We start from the raw sequence: 26103 nt of genomic DNA on the forward strand, positions 1-26103 counted from the left end.
AAGAAAAATATTCAATTATCCCTGATATTAGGTTCATAGGTCAGAGCTGACTCCCCAAACCCGAAAATTTGTGTCCGAACGTTTGGTATAGTGAGGGTTGTTTTTCTGTATTGGAAGTTAATCAAAACTTGAGGAAAATGTAGAGATAGTCTCCATATCTCCAAATTGTCAATTAATTAATAAAGACTGATGTTCAACTATTAGAATGATATTGATATTGTTAACACGAAAAAAGTAAATTTCAGTATTTTCAGTGTAATTTGAGTTTATTGTAAGGTAATCGATACCGTCGAAGAAGCTGATGAGACAATCAATTTTCCAACGAATTTTTGAATTCACTCGACCCAACTGGAATGCCTGCGCATCGATTGTGAAACAAAGAAAAAGGTGGTATATAAGCAAGTTTATAACTAAAATCGAAATATTATTTGCAATGATGGGTTGGAAAAAATATATGAAAATATAGAAAATTTTAGAAAAAGCAGAAATTTTTACACGAGCAAGGCCGGGTACATTCAGCTAGTAATGTTATAAAACAGCTGTGAAATGAAACAAATTAACATATGATTAATAAAATCCAACCAATGATGTTATGCAATTCGCTAGTCAACATTATCGATCTAGTCACTTCATAATGTATGGCAGCTTTATCTGTTCCTAACGGCTTACCACGTAATTTGAGAACTGCGGCAAAAAGCTCAGCCTGTCCGTAATTACCATGGACTCATACAATCAATGATTCTTCATTATTAATAAAAATGTCCCGTAATGTCAAAATTACGGAAATAGCCATATTTTGTAGTATTTGGTCGCTTTTACCTGTTTTCCAGAAGCCGAAAGTCGCCATTTTGGGATTCAAAATTGTGTCTGTGATCGATTTCTGGCTTCTGTGCATCATCATGATTACGGAAATACCCATATTTTGTGGTATTTGCTGTTTCCAGTCATCTCCCTTCTTCCAAGGTAGGGAGGGGTGTTAAACCATCATTAAAACATTTTGCATCCCCATAAACCATTACATGCCAAATTTGGTTCCATTTGCTCGATTAGTTCTCGAGTTGTGCAGAAATTTGTGTTTCATATATATGGTAGTCCTCTCTTCCAGAAGCGCCAGGGGTGTCAAACCACCACGAAAATATTGTTTGCCACATGCCAAATTCGGTTTCATTTGCTTGATTAATTTTGGAGCCATGCAGGAATTTGTTTTTCATTTGTATGGAGCCCCCCTTTCCAGAAGGAGGAGTATCAAATTACCATAGAAATATTTCATGTTTCTTAATACATTACCGTTTGGCTTCGTTTGCTCGATTAATTCTTGAGTTATGCAAAAAATGGGGGCCCTCGCATCCAGAGTAGGGAGAGGTTTCAAACAATCATAAGAACCTTTTTCGGTCCCAGAAACCATTACATACAAATTTTAATGTCGATCGGCTCAGTAGTTTTACAAGTCTGTATGGATCAGACAGACAGGCAGACAGAACTCCATTTTTATATGTGTTTTCAATGTCACCACGAAGTTAAAAATTGAGTTCACTTGTGAAAACAAAATACTGTATAACAGTTCATTTGGGGCGAATTTAGGAGCTAGCGTACAATATTGGATCCTAATTTCGCCAATTTTATTGAGGTATAAAATTACAGTAGTTTCATGAATTTTGGATTATGTATACATGAAAACTAAACTATAACAATATAATTGAAAGAACTTTGAATTGAAAGAACTAAAGTTAATATAAACTAAACGATTTATGCCAACTTCAGCACTAAGTTCTTTTGCTTCCCGCTATGGTTTAGCAGAAAAGATTGTTCTTCACATGACAATGTTATCTCGATCAGAATTTTAGAAAACATTTGTGATAATAAAATATTTTCGTGAGTGCATTCAAGCACAGAAAACAATGCTAATTGTTATAGTTTTGATTATACCTAATCATCAACCGTAGCTACAGTAAGTTTAAATTAACCAAGATCCACTGGGTGGCGAAAAAAGGACACTTTTTCCTTGCTTGTTAGACTTCGAGTACGACGATATCATTCTAACGGAAACATGGACGAAAGCATTCTACCTCCCCAGCTTCTTGGGAGCTTATTAACCGTTCTTCGAACGGATCGTAGTAGAGTGAACAGTCGAAAATCACGTGGTAGTGGTGGTGAAGTCTTAATAGCCGTTTCCTTCAAACACTGCTGCTGCATCGATCCATCCCCGATAAGCAACACGCTCGAGCCACTCTGTATTTGTCACCTAATCGGCGAAATAATTTTAAAGCTATTAAAAAATATTCTAATTCCATTGGTCCCGTCCTATCACACTTGAATCCATAAACATTGTTCTTTTATTTGGGAATTACAAACATTGACAACTGCACTGGGTACTATCGGAAGGGAGTGGACCCATGATACTAGCAGATCACGTATGACCGCAGCTGGGAGTGCTCTGGGTTTGATGCAGACCAATATAGTCGAGAATTCTCGTTCTAGAACTCTTGACCTAGTACTTGCGAACAAGCCGGCATTTTAAAACTGCTTTGTGATATAGACCGAAGAAGCTATGGTAAATATTGACCAGGATCATCCTGCTCTGGACGAGACGGTGATCGAGGAAGTGCCTATTGCCTTTGAAATAGCATTAGAACGTCAAAAGCAAAGCAAAGCCTTGGTGCCACATTCCGATTCGGAACTTGACCTTCTGTTTATTTATACACAGACTTCGCAGCCGACTATTTAGTGTACAGGACAATTGCGGGGCTAGCGTTACGATCCTACTGACACTGACAGTCTCTCCCGAGACGAGACTCGAACCTACGACGACTGGCTTGTTAGGCCAGCATCGTACCTCGATACCATCTGGGAGTATAGCATTAGAACGTCATGGATTCTATTTTCGGCGGGTTTAAATAGTTTATTTGACACGGCACATACTCTGACAGATATTTTCGATATGTTTGACGCGGAGATATGAAGAGTAATTGAAGCTTATGTCCCACTTCAACGATCACTGATGAAACTTGCTAGAGCTAACAGACATCTCATTGAGTTGAAGCATCAGAGACGAGCTACTCAGCGAAATTATAAAAAAATATCGCACGTTTCTAGCAAAGAACCAGTTTAGACTTGCTAGTAACAGGTACAAACTGTACAATCGATTTCTGTATTCTTGTTACATTGAGCACACTCAAAGAACTTTACGCCGACATCAAAGAAAGTTCTGGTCTTTTGTCCGGTCCAATTGTAAGAAAGACGGAATTACCAGTTTCGATGTTTTTCAGTGATTGCTAACACAGCTTCGGTGACTGCTAACACAGCTTCGTCCAAGTGCGAGCTATTTACTGAGCACTTAGAAGCAGCCGTTGCTGTGCCAGATACTCCGCAGGAAAGCTTTGATTGTGGAGTTTCAGAGTCAAAGAAGAGCTCGTTTTAAGCGCACTACGAAAGCTGAATACTCCACTGGTCCAATACCAGACGGGATCCCGCCATCAATATTGAAAAATTGCCCGAACGGACTGGTGGCGCCTCTTGTTAAGCTGTTTAATCTCTCCTAGTAACAAGGATTGTTTCCTGCACGATGGAAAAAATCAATGGTCACGCCGATTTATAAAAAAGTGGGCAAATATGACATAGCCAAATATCGAGGAATGTCGTCTTTATGTGCTTGTTCTAAAGTTTTCGAGATAGTATTCAAACAGTGCTATTTGAATCGTGAAAATTACAAATTTTGTGACTTACATGGATTTTACCCCAATCCGTCACAACCAATCTTTCCCAGTTCTCTTCGTAAGGTGCTCGCTCAATGATTGAATGCGGGTTCAAAGACTTTAAGGCAGCGGTACCCAGTTTAAAGCCGCGTCGATCGTGTAAATCATGACATCCTTCTCCTAAAGCTGGATAAACTGGGGCTCTCTACCAAACTTGTGAGATGATTACGATCATACCCACTTCGCCACATTCAGAGCCATTCACTACTTTTTCTGGGGTCCCGCAAGGTAGCAACCTGAGCCCACTTTTTTTCTCACTCTTGATTAACGACATGTACACGGCTCCTCCACACCTTCCCAGGCACAACGCTACGAACCTGCCTCCCTATGAGTACCGCTGCATGCTTCAGGAATTGAGACGTTAGAAAGGAGGGTCTCCAATGCACAAGTCATTCTTATTGCGATCTCGCCTGCTATTATCTCGGAATGGATTAATCAGTTAATCCAACAGTATAACTTTCTAACTACCGGCAGAAATTGGAACCAAACTCGGTGTTTAAATTGGTAATTATTTGGCGACTATCTTCAGCAATTTGTGCCTGATTTCGTATACAGAAATCTATATTGACAAGCTGTGAGTCGAAAATTAAATTCTCAGTAAACATTTGAGTTATTGATGTTATTCAAAACTTGCTCCTATATATCTGTCGCATTCGGATATGATTATCAATGGCAAATGTCAGCATATTTTCAGTGCCGTTTCTCGTCTACCAGACAGATTTCATCATGTACCGCTCATATTCCCGGAGTATTATCATCGTTATCTCCCACAACTGATTCGAGCTTATCGATGTGCATTTAAATAACGCATGCTTCCATCACTGGGTGTACTAATTATCTGCCCACGGTCAGTCACAGAGCCGGTGAGTACGTTAAAGTGTTACTTGCCTTCCAGAGAGTGTTGATGTTTCGAATCCACCCTAAAGGCTAAAGTTTTATCGGCTCTACAAAACCCATGACGAAAACGTCGCAGCACAAAAACAACAACCGTAACGGAAACTGCTTATCTGCTATCTACGTTATTAAAGCGATAACCAAACATCGCAGCTTATAAGCCGTGCCTGCCAGTTGAACACCGCGATGAAAATCAGAACAAGGGAGAAGAGTTACGCGAAGTTCACCTCTGCATCAGCTTTTTAGTCCAACTTGATCAGCTCTTCTCGCTACTTACAACAAGTAGCAACCCATTTCCCGTTGGTCACTTTGCGTTGTACGTCTTTGGGTTTGCACTTTGTGCCGCAACGCAGCACAACACAACGGAGCAGGAGGGGCTTATTAGCTCTGCATTTGCTCGGCTTTTTGTTGCTATTAGTTTGCCTGCTTGTACTGACCACTTCAAGCTTAAGAAGTTGTCCGATCTTTCAGTCGAAAGCGGATCGGAGAGAATTACGGATCACACGCAAGCTCGGATGCTGTGCTGTGCAGTTTTGTGGTAGCCAATTCAACAACAATTTACCGTATCCGATACGCAAAAGTTGAGCTCAGTTCATTAAGTGTGAAAAGTATAACCCTACAGGACATGATAGTGATCAAACAGCGCGCGCGCCCACAGCATGTCTCGATCGTCAGCGTTTCGTTCACAAGATTTGCTTTCTCCTCCCGAAGGTATATCCTGGAGTCATAAATTTGGATCACTGAACAGGAGAAGGAAGAATGCCCCGATGGTTATTACTTCCTGTCCCCATATGGCCGTCCAAGAGTGGCTGACGAGGCTGGACCTGTCCGAGTATCTTGGTAAGTTTACTGCTAGTTGTATTCGTTGATTTTTTGTTTTGCATACATTATCGTTTCGTTCGAATTTTTCGGTCATTGATCTCTGCTAAATTTATTTTGAAACTATGATCAACTATGTTATTTTAACTGTTCTAATTGTAATAAAAACTACATAGCATTTTCAATCAGTAAAAAAAATTGTAATATATAAATCATGAAGCAACAAAGTTTATTTGAAGGAGATACAATACAAAAACTGCTCCGGGAACTAATTCCAAGTGCCGTAATAACCCATTTTTTTGTTTCCCATCATAAAACTCCGCCAACACGCTGAATCTCCTTAGTTTAATCTTAATATAGTTGAATTCAATTATCGCTTGCGATCTGAATGTCCAGTTTAAAATGCATCACGGCATATAATTTAATTTGAATCACGACACAATTAACGACTTCGCGGCTAGAAATAAAATCACTTGCGTCATTTTCAGATAAATTTCAACAATTCAACGGCGTCGAAGATTTCCTGTACCACAGCGAGGCAGAAATCAAAAAGCTCGGCATTCGAAACAACGCACATCGGGCTCGAATCATCAGCAGTTTAGTCGCTTTGCGGGAAAAATCTGCCACAGGTGAGAAATTTACGCATGCATTTGGATCAAATGTAAACTGCAACTTTTTTCCTTGATTTGAACATTGTATTTCACTTTTGATGATGAGTGTTATCACTCTCATCAAATCTTAACTATTGCAAGCAATTTTTTGCGAGAACTGCTCCACGTTGGTAGAGTTCTCCCATCGTAAAGTGCGGTCACTGTTGATGATGCCTTACGATAAGCGAAGACCAAATTCCGCTGTCTTGTTCGCTAATTTAATTGCTTCGCATGACGACTGTGAACGTGTGGAAAGTGAGGCATGTGCTGAGATAACACACGTCCAGGTACAGCCGGCAAGATCCTTTGCGGTGTCGCAACGAAAGTAATACAACCCAAAAGATCTTCCGGAGAGATAACTGAAATGATTCTGTAGCCTATCACGCTTTCAGGTCCTGCTTTTGCCGGTAGAAATGGGAATGCCATCACAACTTTTCGCCGTTGGGGGAAACACTTCATATTTTTCCGCTCTTTAAGAGTGAATATGGAATTTCCATTTCAATTGTTTAATAAAATATCTGAATCATATTTTCTGAATTTTTCCGCCAAGATAGTTAGCTATCGCAATACTCTTTTAAACTTTTTTTGGTCTGTTTAACATGTGTCCGTTTGTAATAGGTTGAGAATCGAAGCAAAATAACTGCTTAATTTCAATCTCTAATTAAAATGTGTTAAGCGAGATGTTTTCATTCTAATGCCATAATTCGCACGTATAGTAGAAATACGTCATTTGCGGTAAAATATACTCCGTCCGATCAGTTCATTGGTGGCCAGCAGTTTGAAAAGTGCTGCACAGGGATGCGCACCAGTTTCCGTGAGCGACAGCAATGCTTTCTAAAAGCTTTCTGTTGTGTCCCCAGCCGAGGTGTGGTGGCATTTCTGAGGATAGAGTTTTAAATAAAACGAATCTAATAATTTATTTAATAATTTACTCTTCTTCCCTGACAGGAAGCCTTAAACATGTGGAATCGTTGCGGAAAACGATGCGTCACAGTGTGGCGGTGGAAACGAGAGCGGCTAAAAGCCGGGATAACGAGGATACAACGTAAGTACAGTAGAATTAAAGCTTGAAAGCGTGCTGTGAGAGTTAACTTTTTACCAGTAAAAGCTTAAAGCATGAAACGGAGTTGCTTGGTACGATGCAACATTGCATAGGATTTGTTATATTGAGGCTTCCTAGATTTTAAAACTCCAATTTTATTTGTTGCTAGCTTAAATGTAAATAATTTCAAACAAATATTCACATTACCATGTTACCAAAGTCATGTTTCTACAAAATTCCAATTGCTATCAAAACTCTAACGGATACTTTTGAGAAAATTGCAATAGGCAAAATTTTTGAAATTTGACAGAACGTTCTGATTATTTTAGCCATGAAACGTTGAAGCATTTGGCTGTGAATAGCTGAAGCATCTACAATCAAGCAACACGTGCAAACGTGAACGTGAACAAATTGAAGATTTGCTTATAGGATAATTGAATTCAAAGTAATTTGAGAATGGTTGTAGTTTTACGAATAAAAACGGTTTCCATTCAATTAACAGAACCATTGACTATTTATTGGATCTGAATACAGTTCTACTCAATGCAGTCCTACTCCTACTCCCGAAGTAAAGTTGGGTAATAGAATTGATAGTATGAAAATTCTCTGAGCAATCTTATCGTGAACAAAATACCATAAGTTCATTCATTTGTTTTAATATTCATTTGTACGAAATGCACCCTACAACTTTAACAAAAATGTGTTTAGATAATGTTAATCAAAACAATCTGACAACAATATGAATATTCTTTATTCTCTGCATAGTACAATATAAATAGGTGGTGTTCAATCTTACACCCTCATTCTTTCCTCTTATCTTTTTACAAAGATATAACGAATTTCAGAGAATTTTAACCTCACTGCATCAAGATCATACCTGCAGAAGATATCAAATTGTAAATGGGGAGGGGGGTGGTAGTTGTTATTAAGAAGGGTTGTTATAAAGCTACGTTATTATCATCTAGAAGGGGTTTGCTACTTTATGACGAAATGCTACAAAGTATGAGGGGGAGAGGTTATCCAAGCTTACAAAACCTAAAAAAAGCACTAATGCACACTCCTTAAAAACATCCCCCCTTCCCTACTCACGCTTATGCGTACAATCTGCTGCTATAGTCTCAGGCCCGGATTTAAGAGGAGGCAAAAGCCCCGGGCCTTCCGCCCGACACAAGGGGCACACAGAGTGGAGCTTTTTTTTGCTCGGCACCTTCCTGCGAAGCGTTAAGTCATTTCAAAATTCAAAATTTTCTTAGCCCTCTTAATTTTTATATGACACGAGGGCCCCACGAAAATATCTGCCCAGGGCCCAAGTACCTAAATCCTGCCCTGACTATAGTTTATCCACGTACCGAAATGAATGATAAACGGCTAAACGGCTTTAAAATTATTAAGAAATGACGTCTCCTTACTACGTCCTCGAAATGAAGCAATGTCTCAGATATCACACCAATGCACATTAAACTCGAAAAATCGTGATTGTTTTAGATTTGACTGTGAAATATTGATTTTATGTACTCATATAACAAGGCCTTTCTTTTGGTGTTTTCGTTTTTTTGATCAATCCCCCTAGTAGTTAGATATAAAGCTATTTTTTCTACTTTTCAAAAACCAGATTGCTTTCTTCAGCAAAGTTGTAAGAAAATTTATAAGAAAAAGAACTGATGAACACTGTAATCTTCTATCTGTACGTCTGATATGACGAAATAGAGCTTTAGGATGAACACTACTCAAAATTAATTTTTTGTCCATAACTTTTTCTCTAATCGTCGAAAAAATTCAAGATGTTCTAAGATATTGTTTATTCTGCTAAACCTCGCATTTCATTTGTTGTAAAGATATTTCAAGTTTTTACTGAGAATAGCTATCTTTTAAGTCCATATTACAATGTTCAACAGTTCTTTTACGTATAGATTTTCTACAACTTTGCTGAAGAAAGCAATCTGGTTTTTGGAAAGTAGAAAAAATAGTTTATATATCTAACTACTAGGGGGATTGATAAAAAAACTGAAAACACCAGAAGAAAGGCCTTGTTATATGGAATAAACTTGCTGAAGACACTGAGTACATAAAATAAATATTTCACAGTCAAATTTAAAACGATCACGATTTTTCGAGCTTAGACCACATGTGCAATGTCGCAAAACCCGGCTTTATGCTCGAAAACTTTTGTACCCATATAAATTTGCACGGCTGTCCACATCTTACACGACGTTTCAAGTTCACAAAATACAAATCCATTTCTTTCTCCTTGCCCACGCTTATGTGATAGGTCTTCACAGATCAAAATCCCTCGTAGACCAATCTACATGGTGATCGGAATTGAAGATTTGCAGTTTCGCAACCCTTCCCCCCCCCCCCCCCCAACGCTAATGAAATGAAGCTACACTGATATTTCTGAAACGTGCGCGGCACTCGAGTACGTCTTATACATAAATTTTCATGACGAAGTTTCAAATAATTCACAAACAATAAAGTTTATTATACCTCGTTCCTTTTCTGACTACGCCATTGAGATTCAGGAAAATCAATGCACAATGGTCTAGATACCAAATTTGGGGGGAAATTTGGGTCTAGAGCTCTATATCAATATTTCGCTTTTAGAAAAATTATCAAAAAATAGGGTGACCAAAATTTACGACGAAATAAAGTATCTAACTATTTTATCTTTGTAGATAGGAGAAAAAATTGTTCTTTAATTTTATAACCCCGTAATTTTGAGTAACTTTGTACAAGAAAGTTTTTTTCTATTTTTGAAAATAACCGATTTATATTGAAAAAACACATTTTTCGCTCTAGCATTTTATTTAAATTTTCACCTTAAAACTGTCTTTGAACGACTTCGAGGGCTTCTTAAGAGAAACAATATGCAATGCTGATATCGTGAATTGGGCTTCAAATGGTGAGTCGACAACTTGGAAGGAGCGTCAAACTTAGCTCCGGTCCTCACAAGTTCCTATCTCACGCCTCCACGAGTCATATGATACAATAGACTACCAGTTAAAACATGGACACAACTGGTTGGCGTTGCCTGGGCAATGTTGTCATCCGAAAATAGCTAAGTGAGGAGGTGCGACGCGATCGTTGGCGCGGTAACCATATCTTATGCGGTAGAGGAAATGCTTCGCCAACCCGAGGGTCTGTTCACCAAGATGGTGCGGCTCAAAACAGCGTCTGGACTCCATGTTAGGAGCGGCTGATCAACGTCCTGGTGTCAGCGTGGGACTCTAATCAGAGCTAACACGATGGCCCTCCGGCGAGACAGGGGGTGGGGGAAGGCCCAACAAGCCGCCCCGATAAACACCAAATGTTGCAAATATCGAAGAAGTTAATACGGATCGGAACAATCGGCACAGACCTAGGCGACGAAATAAGGACTACGATTGGAAACTCGATACATGGAACTGCAGATCGTTAGGCTTTCACGGCTGCGACAGGATCATATATGATGAACAAAATCCACGCAACTTCGAAATCGTAGCACTGCAGGAACTTTGCTGGTCGGGACAGAAGGTATGGAAAAGCGGACATCGAGAGGCTACCTTTTATCAGAGCTGTGGCACTACCAACGAGCTTGGGACGGGCTTTATAGTGCTGGGTAGGATGCGCCAACGCGTGATCGGGTGGCAGCCGATCAGTGCGAGGATGTGTAAGTTGAGAATTAAGGGCCGGATCTTCAACCACAGCATCATCAACGTGCACTGCCCACACGAAGGAAGAGCCGACGATGAGAAAGAAGCGTTCTATGCGCAGCTGGAGCAGGTGTATGATAGCTGTCCGCAACGGGACGATAAGATCGTCATCGGTGATATGAACGCTCAGATAGGACGGGAGGCAATGTGATAGGGCCGAATAGCCTGCACGCCGCATCAAATGATAACGGCCAACGATGTGTGAACTTTGCAGCCTCCCGCGGTATGGTAGTCAGAAGTACCTTCTTCCCCCGCAAAGACATCCACAAAGCAAGGGAATTCGTGGGGCAATACCAAGCGGGATTTATGGGTGCCCGCGCCACCGCGGACCAAATATTCGCGGTACGGCAGGTCCTACAGAAGTGCCGTGAGTATAACGTGCCCACACATCACTTGTTCATCGACTTTAAATCGGCATACGACACAATCGTTCGAGACCAGCTATGGCAGATTATGCACGATTACGGCTTTCCGGATAAACTGACACGGTTGGTCAAGTCGACGATGGATCGGGTGATGTGCGTAGTTCGAGTTTCGGGGACACTCTCGAATACCTTCGAATCTCGGAGAGGGTTACGGCAAGGTGATGGATTATCGTGCTTGCTATTCAACATCGCTTTGGAAGGTGTGATACGTAGGGCTGGTATCGACACGAGTGGCACGATTTTTAGAAGGTCTGTTCAGCTCTTTGGCTTCGCCGATGACATTGATATTGTAGCACGAACCCTTGAAAAGGTGACGGAGACGTACATCAGACTAAAGGCTGAAGCCGGACGAATTGGACTGGCCATAAACGCATCGAAGACCAAGTACATGAGAGGAAGAGGTTTCAGAGAAGACAGTGTCAACCTCCCGCCACGAATTCATATTAGTGGTGATGAAATCGAGGTGGTAGACGAGTTCGTGTACCTGGGCTCACTGGTGACTGCTGACAACGACACCAGCAGAGAAATTCGTCGACGCCCTATGGTAGGAAATCGTGCCTACTTTGGACTCCGGAGGACGCTCCGCTCGAATAAAATCTGCCGCCGCACGAAGTTAACCATCTACAAAACACTGATCAGACCGGTAGTCCTCACGGCTCATGGCGGAGGCGGATGAACCACGAGTTGCATCAGCTGCTGGGAGAACCACTCATCGTTCAAACGGCAAAAATCGCGAGAATACGGTGGGCTGGGCATGTCGTTAGGATGTCGGACGACAACCCGGTGAAAATGGTTCTTGATAACAACCCGACTGGAACAAGGCGACGGGTCGCGCAGCGAGCAAGGTGGCTCGATCAAGTGGAAGGCGACCTGCGGGGCCTCCGCAGACGACATGGCTGGCGAGCTGCAGCCATGGACCGAGTTGAATGGAGACGACTTCTTCGAACAACAAGGGACACTTCGGCCTGGAGCTGACTGGTAAGGTAAGTGATATCGTGAATATCACAATTCTACTCAAAAATATTGGTGTTTTTCAGAAAAAATATGTGTTTTTCATTTGTTTGTCATTCTTTTTGGGGCAAACCTAAAAAATATCTCTTGGTCTGAATTTGAAGGGCATATTCGACTTTATGTTTAGAGAAATTCTTGAAAATATGTTATTTTTTATATTTGAGTAAACTCATGGAAAAAAAACATGACAAAAATTTCAATAATTTCATTTACTATGCATGTAAAACTACTCGGGTTTATTTTTGTGGTACACGCAAAACTTTTCCTTATTACTTTTGAAGCAATAGCGCAAAATTACCTTTTAGGTAACAAATCCATTACTTAAAAAGCAACAAAATTCTTCCCCAGTCAAGTAACAACACATACTGTCATATATTTAGCACGTGTTATGAGAGTACGACTATCTAATAATGGTCGTTTCAACCACATGCAACGTTTTTTCTGTCGAAAAATGCTCCCTTTCCACCTCAAGTCAAAAAAAATCACACACCGTCGCATAAGTTGCACATGGTACAAGTTTTTTCAATCTCCAATTCATCCGGTGGGCGTGTATTAGTTCGCTTGTTGTATGCATACGGAGTAGCGAAAAAATATGACAAGAGCTGCCAAGCAACATTTTCCCCGTCATAGAGTATGCAAACGTTGATGATTTCAAAGACTTGAAATGCGCCTTAAAATGACATCACGATCTGTGAACTGCGTTAGAGAAAAATAAAAACATTCGCTTTCTTGCAAGCTATTTACAGCACATAATCTCTCCTGCAGAAACACATACAAGCGTGTGGCCGTCAAAATTTTTATTACTTTTTGTTTGTTACTTTTTGTGTATAATGCGCAGTCATAAGACACAAAAAGTAATAAAAAATTGCCCAAAAGTAATAAAATATTCCCCGTTTGCGTTGGGTGTATTATTCCTCGAAACTAGAAATAATTACCTGTAATTCGATCCAAAAAAATGAAAAATCGATACTGGTTCAAAAGTAATACATTTTTCAAATAAAATACATCGAATAAAGTTGTTTTATATGGTAACCCTATTTCGGAATTGATTGGGCAAAGTGTTTCAATTGTGCTCAAAATTGCAGGGATGGATCTTCGTTGTGAATAATCAAACCCGTTGGGGCGACTAGCTTCGAAAAAGGATGACTAAAAGAACGACTTTATTCGATGTATTTTATTTTTAAAAATTCATAACTTTTGAACCAATTGATCAATTTTCAATCTTTTTGAATCAAATTAAATGTGATCATTTCTTATTTTGAAAAGAAATGCCACAAAAATAAATCTGTGTGCCGTTATATGCATACTATATTAAATTATTGAAATTTTCGTCATTTTTTTAAATTGAATTCACTCAAATATAAAAAATAACATATTTTTAAAAATTTCTCCCTAGCTAGATTCAAATGTGCTCTTCAAATTGATACCAAGAGATATTTTTTATGTTTGCCCCAAAAAGAATGAAATACGCATTTTTTTTATGTAAAACACCAATAACTTTGAGTAGAATTGAGATCTTCACGAAGTCGACGATTGTGAAATGTCCACGATCCATACATTTTTTTTAGAATTTATATGGGCAGTTGTCCACGGAGGGGGAGGGGGGGTCAAAATCGTAAAAAATCTGTCCACGTGGTATGTGGATGGCCACTTATCATATGTAATAACTTTGTAGAAGAAAGTTTTTTTCTAAAATATTGCAATGAAGTCTAAACCCAAATTTCCCCCTAAATTTTGTTTTTGAACCATTGCACATAGGGGTATTTGAGGTCAAAAGTTAGAATAAATTGCAAAAATTAAAATTATTATTGAACCCCCACAGTTGGATGGTGGGGGTATCCCGTGACAACTGTTTTACTATAATTTGTTTTGTTTTTGCTCCACCAAAGTTGTCAAAATACAAACTAAAAGCGAAATAGATTTTCGAGACGTAATTTATTGATTTTTCCGGAGACATTTTTAAATATCAGTAATTATATTTCGCCTGTTACAGATATAGGTAGTCAAATGAATGGTATGTAATAAGTTTTGAACAATTCAGATGGATGGTTTGGTGCTTTTTTGACTATATATTTTGCATTGAACATTTTTGAAAATTTGCCTTCCGCATTAAGCTTCAAAATTATTTTTTTCAATGTTCTGGACGTTTCTACGCACAAACAATTTTATTTTTAGGAAGGTATAAGTTTCCTGAAACACGTCCAGAAAAAAAAGTTGCGCATGTTTGCGCAGTTATGAAATATCAGGATTTTATTCCTGTCAATATATGGGTAATTCCATGCGAATTACCTAAAAAACAGTTAAAAACCCCCCTTTCTTTTTCTTGCAATTTGTAGACGTACAACGTCCGAAAAATACTGATAGGTGATTTAAAAATAAAATAGCAAAAGGAATGCAGAGAAAATATAATTTTTGACCGGAAGTGTTGCTAGATGTATTAAATACATATATTTTAAAATTAAATACATCGAACACAGTCGTTTTTTATGGTCACCCTATTTCGAAGTTGGTCACGCAAAGTGCTTTGTGCTCAAAATCGCAGGGATGCATCTATGTTGTAAATAATCAAACCCGTATTGTTTCGTTGGGTTGTTAAGGGGAGGTTGTTAAGGGGAGTGACCATAAAAAACGGCAATATTCGATGTATTTTATTTAAAAAAAATTCATAACTTTTGAACCAGTTTATCGATTTTCGATCTTTTTGGGTCAAATTAAAGATAATTACGTCTAGTTATAAAAAAAAAATTACAAAAAATAAATCTGGGTGCTCTTATATGCATAATGTATAAAATAATTGAAATTTTAATCTTGTTTTTAACTTAAATTTACTAAAATTTTGAAAACAACATATTTCTAAAAGTTCCTCCACTTATAGAGCCAAGTATGCCCTTTAAAATGAGACCAAGAGATATTGTTTATGTTTGCCCCAAAAAGAATGACATACAAATGAATAACGCATAGCGGGGGCCTAGTGTGGTTGGTAACGTCTCCGCAAACCACGCTCGACGCCTGGGTTCGAATCCCACCGCCGACATAGGTGTCGATGGTTGTGAGGTAGCGTGATCCACTCACAACCAACCCAACTGGTCTAGATTCAATCCTAGCCGACATCGGGAGATTTTCTGAGGCTCTGGGATCACGCCTTCCATCGCATGAGGAAGTAAAGCCGTTGGCGCCGGTCCGTTAATAAACGGGTCGTGAGTTAGGGTCCTGGGTGTGGAGTCGCCTCCCTGGGCGTCGGTGATTGGCCACAACAGTGGCGGAACTAGACCGACGGAAAATAAGCGAGAATAAAAAAAAAAATTAATAACGCATATTTTTTGATGAAAAATTGAGTAAAGTTGAGATATTTACGATGTCAGCATTGCAAATTGTTTCTCTTAAAAAGCTCTTAAAGTCGTTCAAAGACAGTTTTGAGATGAAACTTGAAATAAAGAAGTTAGAGGTTGTTTTCAAGGTAGAGAAAAACTTTTTTTACAAAGTTACTTAAAATTAATGGAGCTATAACATTGTAGAACAATTTTTTCTTCTATCTTCAAAGATAAAAAAGTTAGATACTTGATTGCATCGAAAATGTTGGTCACCCTAATTTTCAACAATTTTTCAATAAGCGTTTTATCATATGTAACAACTTTGTAGAAGAAAGTTTTTCTCTAAAACATTGCTATAGAGCTCTAGACCCAAATTTCCCCCTAAATGTGGTTTCTGGACCATTGTGCATTGGAATAGAAAATATAGTCCAGGTATAGCTCTAACCGCATGAAAAGGACCACAAACCAAAACAAAATATAATTTTAACTTCATGTTCTTTATCATTGTTTGGACATCGAACATTTTCAATTACATTGCCTTAATAACCTATGAAAAGTGAAGCTTTCTTTGAACTAGCCATTTGCGATTCTACCACATCCCATAAAAAATTTGCTATATTTTTTCGTTACCTCTATTGAATTTCTTAAAATATTTCATATACATTTTGTACAGTAGCGTTAATTTTATAATGTATGCTTTAGTAGGTTGGCATGCTACGGAAAGTGTAACGAAAAGGTCCCCTTCAACCCTTTTTTAAGGCCGTGGAAACTGCACTAGGAACCGACACAAGTTTTTTTTTTTTGTGGACCCCACTGCGACCAGTAGTTGTTTGATCTATTGTGACATTGTCCGGACGTTTTTGCTGTTTTCACATTTCTGTTTTTTTTTCTACCATTTTGCAGTGCTACTTATTGAGAAGTAACCTACTCCGTGTTATAGTGCTTTTTGTCTTCTCCTTCAGACTTAGTAATCTACTACCTTCCTAATCGACCTTATCATATCCTCCTGCAGGCTATCACTCTTAAAGCATATAACGTGCTATAGTCTATGATATTATCGAAGCTTTAGATCAGTGGTTATTAAGTCTGGAGGGAAGTTATAGTACTTTTTGTCTTCTCATTCAGATTTAGTAACCTACTTTCTTCCTTATCGATTCAATCATATCCTCCTGCAAGCTATCACTCTAAAAGCATATAACGTGCTATAGTCTATGATATTATCGAAGCTTTAGACGAGAGGGTATTAAATCTGGAGAGAAGATTTTGTGTGGAAGAGCCTGAGAATAAACCCATACTTAAAGTCCTTTTTGCGAACGAATGGTTTGGTTCTACTAAGATTCGAACCTATCACCATTCGCTCGTCAAAGCGGACTCTGTAACCTTGCGGCTACGAAGCTCGACTGAGACACAAGTTTAGTAAAACAAGAAAAAAAATGTCAAAGTTTACCTCAAATTAACATTGCACACTTCTAGCAGTTCTAGAAAACTTGGAGCGTTGCAAGATACTCCTAGAAATCCTTGGTTAAGCAATATTTGTTAGCAATTAAACAAATAAACAATTCTTGGTGCAGCAAAAACAATTTTTTTTTCGATGGTGATAACATAGTTACCACTGCCTTATAAAGGGTTGAAAAAGCATATTATGTTACTACCAATAAATGGATTTTTAATGCCAATACCCGTTTCAATCAAGAAGGTTGCTTGTGGTAAAAAAGTTTCAAAAGTAAATTAATGAAAAGTTGAGTTTAAAGTTCATAATTTTTGGTTTAGTTTCGCCGCGTGCAACTAATTACTAGCTCGCTTCTATAACTGAGTACAGGAAGGTTTAATATAAAACCAGACATGCCATGTAATATGTTGAGTGCATTGATACTTTCATTAAACATATCTCGAACAAACATGTCTTAATCGATGAATAAAGCTTTTCTCGAATTTTGGCTATAATAAAGCATATCTTTTTAATTGCAAACCATTGAAAACGTTACCTTAAAAAGAATAAGAAAAGCTACGAATAACCAGTCACAACCTCGCTTCCTGATTTTAGTCCCAACGCGTAAAAGGCTTCACCTTTTTTGCAAGCTATGTCATTCTCCAAGTTTCGCAAAATGTAAAAAGTACTAACTTCGTATGTAATATGAATGTACCAAAAATTGAATCTCATTTCCTGTTGGAATAGTGGAATTGGAACGATGAAGCTCTCAGCCACGTAACGAAACAACACGTTGTTTCATGTTGTAGTTTGGAGGGAAGACAATCAATCAAATTTTTTTTCGTCCGGGTGCAAGTAGACACCAAGAGTGCAGTACTCTCTGCTACGCAACAGTTTATTACGCTGTTGCGTATTGCAACTACACGGCTGGAGGACAACAAAATTCTGTTCGTGCTGACGTTGACTGAAGACAGACATGAGAATGAAGTTTGAATTGCTACTGTGAAGTCGAATTAACCGTCTTACTTATGACGTTCTAACATTTTCAATAAAGTGTAATACATTTCCTGAATCGAATTCAGAACTTCAGCAGAACGAACTGATTTTTTGATTGAAATCGGATTAGTTTTGTACATACACCAAAGCCTATTTTTACGCGGAGGATACGTAGCGCGTAAAATAATCCGCGTAAAAATACCACGTAAATTCCGAAATCCACGAAAAAAAACCTCCGATTTCCGAAATCCGCGTTAGAAAGCGTAAATTTCTAAATCCCTGTAAAATTCGTTTGCTAAAAGTTTTTTATCATTGCTGCTAAATACTTTCGAAACAGAATCAATAGCAGAGTTATTTACGTCTGCGAATCGATCTGATAAGGTCAAATCAGTGAAAATTCAGTTGAATTGAGTAAACTTATCGGACACTCGAAATGAACCACGGTGTTCCAAATACCGTTATTATAAAATAAAATACGCCATTAAAACTGTTGATTTCAGTTGGTTTGTATCATTGCCCTGCACTTCTGAACCAAATTTGAAAATCGTCGTTGGACTATTTTTTTGAGTGAAGCCCTTTTAAAGTCTTAGGAAGAATTTTTCATACAAATATACTCAAACAACCCTTCCAAAACGACCATAAATCATAGTAGGTATTATTTTACAGGCAACATATACCTACTATGATTTATGTCCGTTTTGGAAGGGTTGTTTGAGTATATTTGTATGAGAAATCCTCCATAAAACATTAAAAGGGCTTAACTAAAAAATTAGTCCAACGATGATTTTCGAATTTGGCCCAGAAGTGCAGGGTAGTAATACAAACCAACTGACGTTAACAGTTTCGATGACGTATTTTATTTTATTATAACGGTATTTGGAACACCGTGCCCGACCGATCAGTGTCTAATAACTTACTGCTTCTACCTATATTGTGAGCCTGGGCATGAAGGTTCAGATGGATGTGATATATACCAACTTGCAAGCCGCCTTCGACAAGATTGACCACCGGATATTCAAACCTAGAAAATCTATAACGAGCGTCTTAGCAGAGTGATTGAGATCAATCAAAGAAATAGTTATCGGTTTCCGTTATACTCTACTAAATTTTTTTGGAAATAAATTTTGAAATTCATTCCGCAAATATATATTTCGACTGTGACGTACAGTCTTCCTCAGTGCCCAGTCCACATAAGCACTGAGGAAGACTGTACGTCACAGTCGAAATATATATTTGCGGACTGAGTTTCAAAATTTATTTCCAAAAAAATTTAGTAGAGTATAACGGAAACCGATAACTATTTCTTTCACCGGATATTGCTCTGTAAATTCTCTTGAAGTGGAGCTTCAAGTAAACTAGTTTTGTGGTTCAAATTGTAACTTTCGAATAGAGCACTGCGAGTTAAAATTGATTCTTGTACTTCGAAACCCTTTTCCAACGCGTCAGGGATTCCTCATGAAAACAACCTGGGTCCACAGCTTTTCATTCTGCTAGACACGAAAATGTCGTTTGACCTCCATCGTTCAGCGGTTATTCTCAAAGCGAGTCGTCAACTGGGATTTAGCTCGAAAAAAGCTAAGAGTTTTTCCAATCTCCACTGTTTTAAACCTCTATTTTGTGCGCTAGTTCGTCCTCTTTTGAAAACTGCTACTGTAGTATGGTGTCCACATCAGTTTTTAAAAATTTTTACCTGGATACTGACTGTCAACAGGTTAATGGAACACCACTTTAGAAAAATATCCACAACAGAGATGCGTCATTTATGTACAACGCAAAGGGCAGTGATCCTAAATTACTGGCCTGTGGAACCACTGATATATTCGAAAAATGAGCAGAGTGCTGTGATCCAATTTTTACGTAGAGAGTACGATTTACCAAATAGGACCTCAGCCATTGTACCGGTTGTATAGGTTCGCTAATCCAGGGTTAGGAAGTACTCGGCCATAAAATGTATGAAAATTCAATGAATTTTTTCAAATTTTGCTGCTAGAGTACGTTTTTTAACGAAATCTTGCGAACTGGAATTCACGAAAGGATTTATAATAAAGAGAAGAAGACGGTGATAAACGATCAGCGGAATGAGCACCCGGGACAGCAGAAGACTGCAATGGTTTAGGTGCAAACTTCGAAGGAAAAAAAAAGAGCACTGCTGGCGGTTGCAAAACCGTAAAACCGTAAACCGTGAAAACCGTAAAAAGCCTTATATGGCTCAATGCACAGTACCTACTTTAAACGATTTAATTCCGAAATGTTGAAAAAAAAAAACAATTTTTCGGTAATTAAAAAAATTATAATTCATGTTTGGTACCCCAAACAGCTCTGAAAAAAATCTGGCTTAAGTTTATTCTCTAAGGAATCCGTTAAAAATTTTGAGACATGAAATTTCATTGAAATTAAAAAAAAAACCTGTCTTTTGAAAAATAATCGATTCGTTTGGATGATAAGCTCCCAGATAACCGATTATTGTAAGCCGAGCTCGAACGTTTTGTCGTTGTATTTAGAATCGAAAACTATTTCTCTTGTTCTTATTTTGAGAATCGATTCAATCACGTGATCATACTAAGCACAATCACAATAACGTTCGATATCGTTGCCTAAACAGGCAACTACGCGGTACCCGGTGGTGCGCAGAAAAGCAAAAAACTACCTAATTCATAGCATTTACTCGAAATCTATGAATAATCTAAAAGCAAATGCTCAAAGTTATCAATCATAGTGTTCAGTCGAAATTCATGCTGCCAAGTTATGCAATTAATAAATATATCGGGAGAAAATACTTTAAACTGGCGCTGATAGAAATCCTTTAAAATTTTATTTCTAAAATACCTCTGATTAAGCCACCGTTTTGAGTTGATAGAAATATCAACCAACGCGTAAAACCAATCCTCAAATGCGCATCGTACACAAATTAAAAGCTTCGAAATATTTGGTTTGAAAAATGTGAATACTGTTATTTCACATATGCAGCTTTACTGCTTTTGCAGGCTTGTTGCTAAAATGCACATAACACGATTAGCCTTGTAGTTAGTTCCCATTAAATTCAACTTATATTCTAAGGTCGTTAAATTTAACTGTGATTAATTAAATTTCCTAATTTCATAATAAAAACTCAAAATCAGCTGAAGGATTTTGTGTGATTCCATAATCACTTTTTCGAAAATAATTTCAATTTTTCCCCGTTCATGTAGGTTAGTGACAAGCATTGCCATCTCGTGGCAAACTAATTTCGTTTCTGAAGGGCCATAAACAAACCGTCGCATGTAACAGAACATGCGCATTGTATTCCTTCCACCAGATTCACTCTCACACGCATTATACTGATCTCAATTCAAAGCGTGCAGTTCTCAAATGAAACCGCTTGCAGTTCTTGTTGTGTATATTCATTACAACACACATCGCAACCGATCAATTAACCAGAATGGATGAGGGATTACAACATAAAGCATTCTTGACAATATAATGAAGGTAGACGAATAATAGACACAACACAGCAAACCCGCTCAACCCCTCCTGCATGCGATTCAAATACAATTGGGGTTGCGTTTGTTGTCATGCTTTCTAATGCAATATTGAACGGAGTGCTTGAGTTATTTCTGACGTCCAAACCACATGGAAAATTATTTGTTCACTTGAACTTTGTAATTAAAAAGTTGAAATAATTCTGCCATTGTTGCAAGAAAAAAATCTCACGTGAAATTCTCCCACCAAGGGTTGTTGGATCCTTAATGAATGAATCTCCCATTCGTGCATGCATCTGTCCATCCTTCTTCGTACCACACAGTAGAACCTCACATTTCTCCCTTCGAAATGCATGCAGAAAAAAAAACTGGAGGAGATTCAGCATAGCATACGATTCATAGTACGTAGTACGAGCAGCACCCATCTGTATTCACAATACAAAAAAAAAACACACCACGAGAGAATGGATCCTATGCAGCCACGTTCTGCTCTTATCAATCCTTATCGTACCTCGGAAGCGGTAGCGTACAAACCGTATCGTGTATCCTGGCTGTCGCTATGCATGACACAAAAGGAGCGCGCGTATCCTCTGTTCATTTGGTTGTGTTAGTTGAGTGCGGCCACTACTACTGCTCCTAGAAGTATTGGTCATTGAAACTGAGTTCCTCAGCAGGACTCGCCAGGACAACCCAGGCGTCGATGGGATCCCACCACAGTTCAGAAGTGTATTTTCCTCTGTTCGGTAATGTCGGGTTTTTCTCGTCGGTCCTGCTGGTGAAAAATCACCATTTCAGCTCTCGGTTGTCAATTTTTTACATCAAAAGTCCACCTGTTTCTACCTCTTCCGTGCTAGTTTAGTGTTACCTAGTTGAAAGGACGTCGAAAAGCGTCGGAAAGCCTGTTTCAGTGCGTGTTTAAGTGGCCCGTTTTTCCAGTACAAAAAAGTGGGTGGGAAAATTGCTGAAAACTGGTTTTCATCGCTCTTGTATTAGCTGACACCAAACCTTCGCCACAGATGTGCAGTAAATGTTTTACTTCAACAACAAAACGGGGCATTTTTTGAATAATTGATGAAAACAGGGAAAGTTTACGCAGTGAATTGCAGCATCAAAACTGAAGAGAAAGAAAGTTCCAGCTATCTAGGTGCAGCACTCCTTCCTTCGTTTGTTGGATTATCCTTCGCCGCCCACACAAGCCACCATCTACAACCGAGAGGGACGTTGTGTAGCAAAAGTGTTTTGTTGTTCCAGCCCTTGCACAGGTTACAATTTTTTTCTTCTGTCGTCGGCCTTTGGTCGCCTAGGAGCAACGCAGCAGAAGCGTAGCCAACAAACAGCCCAAGCAAGTGTCTAGCAGCGTTGGCAAACATCCATTAAAGATTTTCCGTGCCTGCTGTGGACATGGTTGTCCCGTGATTTAAGGTGTGTATACGATTTTTCAACTTTTCCTGCTTTCTTCGGGGCACTTTTCGGGGCTCGCTCGATTTCTCAATGAATTTGCCTGAGATCCCCGCACACGTAGCAAGAGCAAGAGTTTTCGGGGCGATTTCCCGCTCTCAGATTGCACTCAGGTTGGGCAAGATTTGACACTCGAGAGGACGACAGCTAGGCGGGCATTGTGGTGTGAGTGCATTTATTGTCATTGATTTTCGGTATGCCCGATGAGTTAGGATGCCGAGGGTAGATGATTTCTTCCCTGACATGGGGACTTGTTTGGGCTAATTCGTGTGGTCGAAATTACATTAATCTTTGTTTTGATATGTCCTACGAGGCTGCGGTAGACCGGCATAACTTTATTAGGTAATTTAGCTATGAAATAATGTTGGTCTACATCATCGTTTTTATTAGGGACTTGTTAATTACTGTAAGTTTAATTATGACTTTTCAAAGCAGTAATGTTTCACTACAAATTCATCAAAAGAATGAAATAATTAAAGTCACCCCGAAATGCTGATTGATTAAAAATAGCAGCACTGTTTTGAAGTTACTGGATCTTGCTCAATGCATGCCAGTATTTATTTTAAAAATATTAAACAATATATATTTACCTACCTATGTATATTCTCAAAATATTTCAGTTATATTCGAAGAAAAAATGGTCAAAGTCATCCCGACTTTTTTTTTTTCTTCACAAATCATTTATTTGACACGGCACAAATACAATTCAATGTTTAACGGCGCCAATTATATCGGATGACTTAAAATCTATAAGCGAATTTTTTATCCTCGCTGCCGACTACGAGCTGAAATTAAGTCTATCTTAAAACTAGCATGTATTATTCAATCAGTGTTTTGTAGTTGAATGGTCGTCTGATGATCATCGATTGAATATGCAGCATGTATGGATTTGTTCTGCTAAGCCACGACGTCATGAGCTGGGACAGGGGCTTGTAATCCTCGGGTTCTGAGGGTATTGTGCGGGGTCTAGTTGCTGGTTTTGGTTCGTTGTTGTTGTTCGCTGGTGTTCAAGTTGCCATATGGTGTGTGCCGCTGAGCCAAGATATAAAGAAAGGCCTCGGGTTTTCCTGGCGAGTTCGTGTGGGGTTAAATTGCTGGTTCCAAAATCGAGGTCTACGACGTGTTCTTGCCGTTTTGTTGAATGTGGGTGGAAAGGAATGGGACTAGACTTGAGCATGGATGGATTTCAGGAAAATGTATATAAGGGACATGTAGGGTAGGTCGCGACTCGCCAAGACATCACGAACAGGGACAGCTGGTTCTCTACCCTCGGCCCGGAGGGAAGTTATTAATTTAGACTTGGCGTCACGGTGTACAGGGCATGACCAAACAACGTGCTCTATGTCGTGATAACCTTCACCACAGGCACAGATACCACTTTCCCCGAGCCCAATACGACGGAGATGCGCATCAAATCTATAGTGATTGGACATAAGCCGGGACATCACGCAAATGAAATCTCGACCTACATCCAACCCCTTGAACCACGGATTCGTCGATACCTTGGGTATAATGGAATGTAACCACCTTCCCAGTTCCCCTCTGGTCCAAGAATTTTGCCAACTGATGATCGTATTCTGACGTACAAATGCGAAAAATTCATTAAAAGCAATTGGTCTTTCATAAATTTCACCGTTTGATGCGCCCACCTTAGCCAAAGAGTCCGCTTTCTCATTGCCCGGTATCGAGCAGTGAGAAGGGACCCACGCTAAGGCAATCTGAAACGATTTTTCGGATAAAGCACTCAGATGTTCCCGTATTTTCCCCAGGAAATACGGAGAGTGCTTAACATCTTTCATCGATCGAAGAGCCTCAACAGAACTGAGACTGTCCGTAAAGATGAAATAATGGTCCGTGGGCATTTTTTCGATAATCCCTAGGGTGTACTGAATAGCAGCTAATTCTGCGACGTAAACAGAAGCAGGATTATCGGCTTATGGGAGACGGTTAAATTGTTATTGAAGACACCGAAGCCAGTGGACCCATCGAGAAGTGATCCGTCAGTGTAGAACATATTATTGCAGTTGATGTTTCGATATTTATTGGAAAAAAATTTAGGGATCTGCTGCACGCGTAAATGATCCGGGATGCCACGAGTTTCTTCTATCATGGATGTATCGAAAAACACGGTAGAATCAGAAGTATTTGATAAGTTGACACGATTTGGAATATTCAAAGAAGGGTTAATATTTTGGGACATGTGATTGAAATACAATGTCATAAAACGGGTTTGAGAATTGAGTTCGATTAACCTTTCAAAATTTTTAATCACAGGACGGTTCAAGACCTCACATTTGATAAGAATACGAGAAGACAGGCTCCAGAAGCGGTTTTTCAACGGAAGAACTCCGGCTAAGACCTCCAAACTCATCGTATGGGTCGATTGCATGCAACCTAAGGCGATACGCAAACAACGATACTGTATTCGTTCCAGTTTGATCACATGTGTGTTTGCTGCGGAGCGGAGGCAGAAACACCCGTACTCAATGACAGACAATATCGTTGTTTGGTAAAGCCTTATAAGGTCTCCTGGGTGGGCTCCCCACCATTGTCCGGTTATTGTACGAAGAAAATTCACTCTTTGTTGACATTTTTTCATCAGATACCTCACGTGACAACCCCAGGTGCCATTAGAGTCGAACCAGACACCAAGATACTTATGCACCAAAACCTGAGAGATCGTTTTACCCATTAATTGTGCTTGGAGCTGAGCAGGTTCATGCTTCCTAGAAAATACTACTATCTCAGTCTTCTCCGGAGAGAATTCGATACCTAGCTGTAAAGCCCAAGCAGACAAATTGTCCAAGGTATCTTGCAATGGTCCTTGCAAATCGGCAGCTTTGGCTCCTGTAACAGAGACCACGCTGTCGTCGGCAAGTTGTCTTATCGTGCATGAATTTGCCAGACATTCGTCGATGTCATTTACATAAAAATTGTAAAAAAGGGGGCTTAAACATGAGCCCTGGGGAAGACCCATGTAGCTAATGCAAAAAGTTGCCAAATCGCCGTGCGTAAAATGCATATGCTTTTCGGACAACAAATTGTGCAAAAAATTGTTCAAAATTGGAGAAAATCCTTGTCGGTGAAGTTTGCCCGAAAGAATGTCAATAGAAACGGAATCAAAAGCCCCCTTAATGTCCAAGAACGCAGACGCCATTTGTTCTTTGCG

The 26103-nt window shown here is 39.1% G+C and overlaps 1 protein-coding gene across 6 annotated transcripts in view; it reads left to right on the top strand.

Moving 5' to 3' along the window:
* The window catches only part of LOC129729385 (SH2 domain-containing protein 3C), an 88396-nt gene that overhangs the window by 5650 nt on the left and 56643 nt on the right, over window positions 1-26103 (top strand). For 2 of the 6 annotated variants that reach the window (XM_055687916.1, XM_055687918.1), the window contains exons 1-3: window positions 5114-5486; window positions 5954-6094; window positions 7064-7160. In XM_055687916.1, coding sequence (XP_055543891.1) covers window positions 5306-5486; window positions 5954-6094; window positions 7064-7160 — 419 coding nt within the window. In that variant the 5' untranslated portion in view covers window positions 5114-5305. Of the gene's footprint in view, window positions 1-5112; window positions 5487-5953; window positions 6095-7063; window positions 7161-22187; window positions 22899-26103 lie in introns of those variants that run through there. The other 4 variants (XM_055687919.1, XM_055687917.1, XM_055687922.1 and 1 more) reach the window with 4 other exon arrangements.

The sequence above is a fragment of the Wyeomyia smithii genome, chromosome 3 (assembly GCF_029784165.1).
Source record: "Wyeomyia smithii strain HCP4-BCI-WySm-NY-G18 chromosome 3, ASM2978416v1, whole genome shotgun sequence".
NCBI classification, from domain to species: Eukaryota; Metazoa; Arthropoda; class Insecta; order Diptera; family Culicidae; genus Wyeomyia; species Wyeomyia smithii.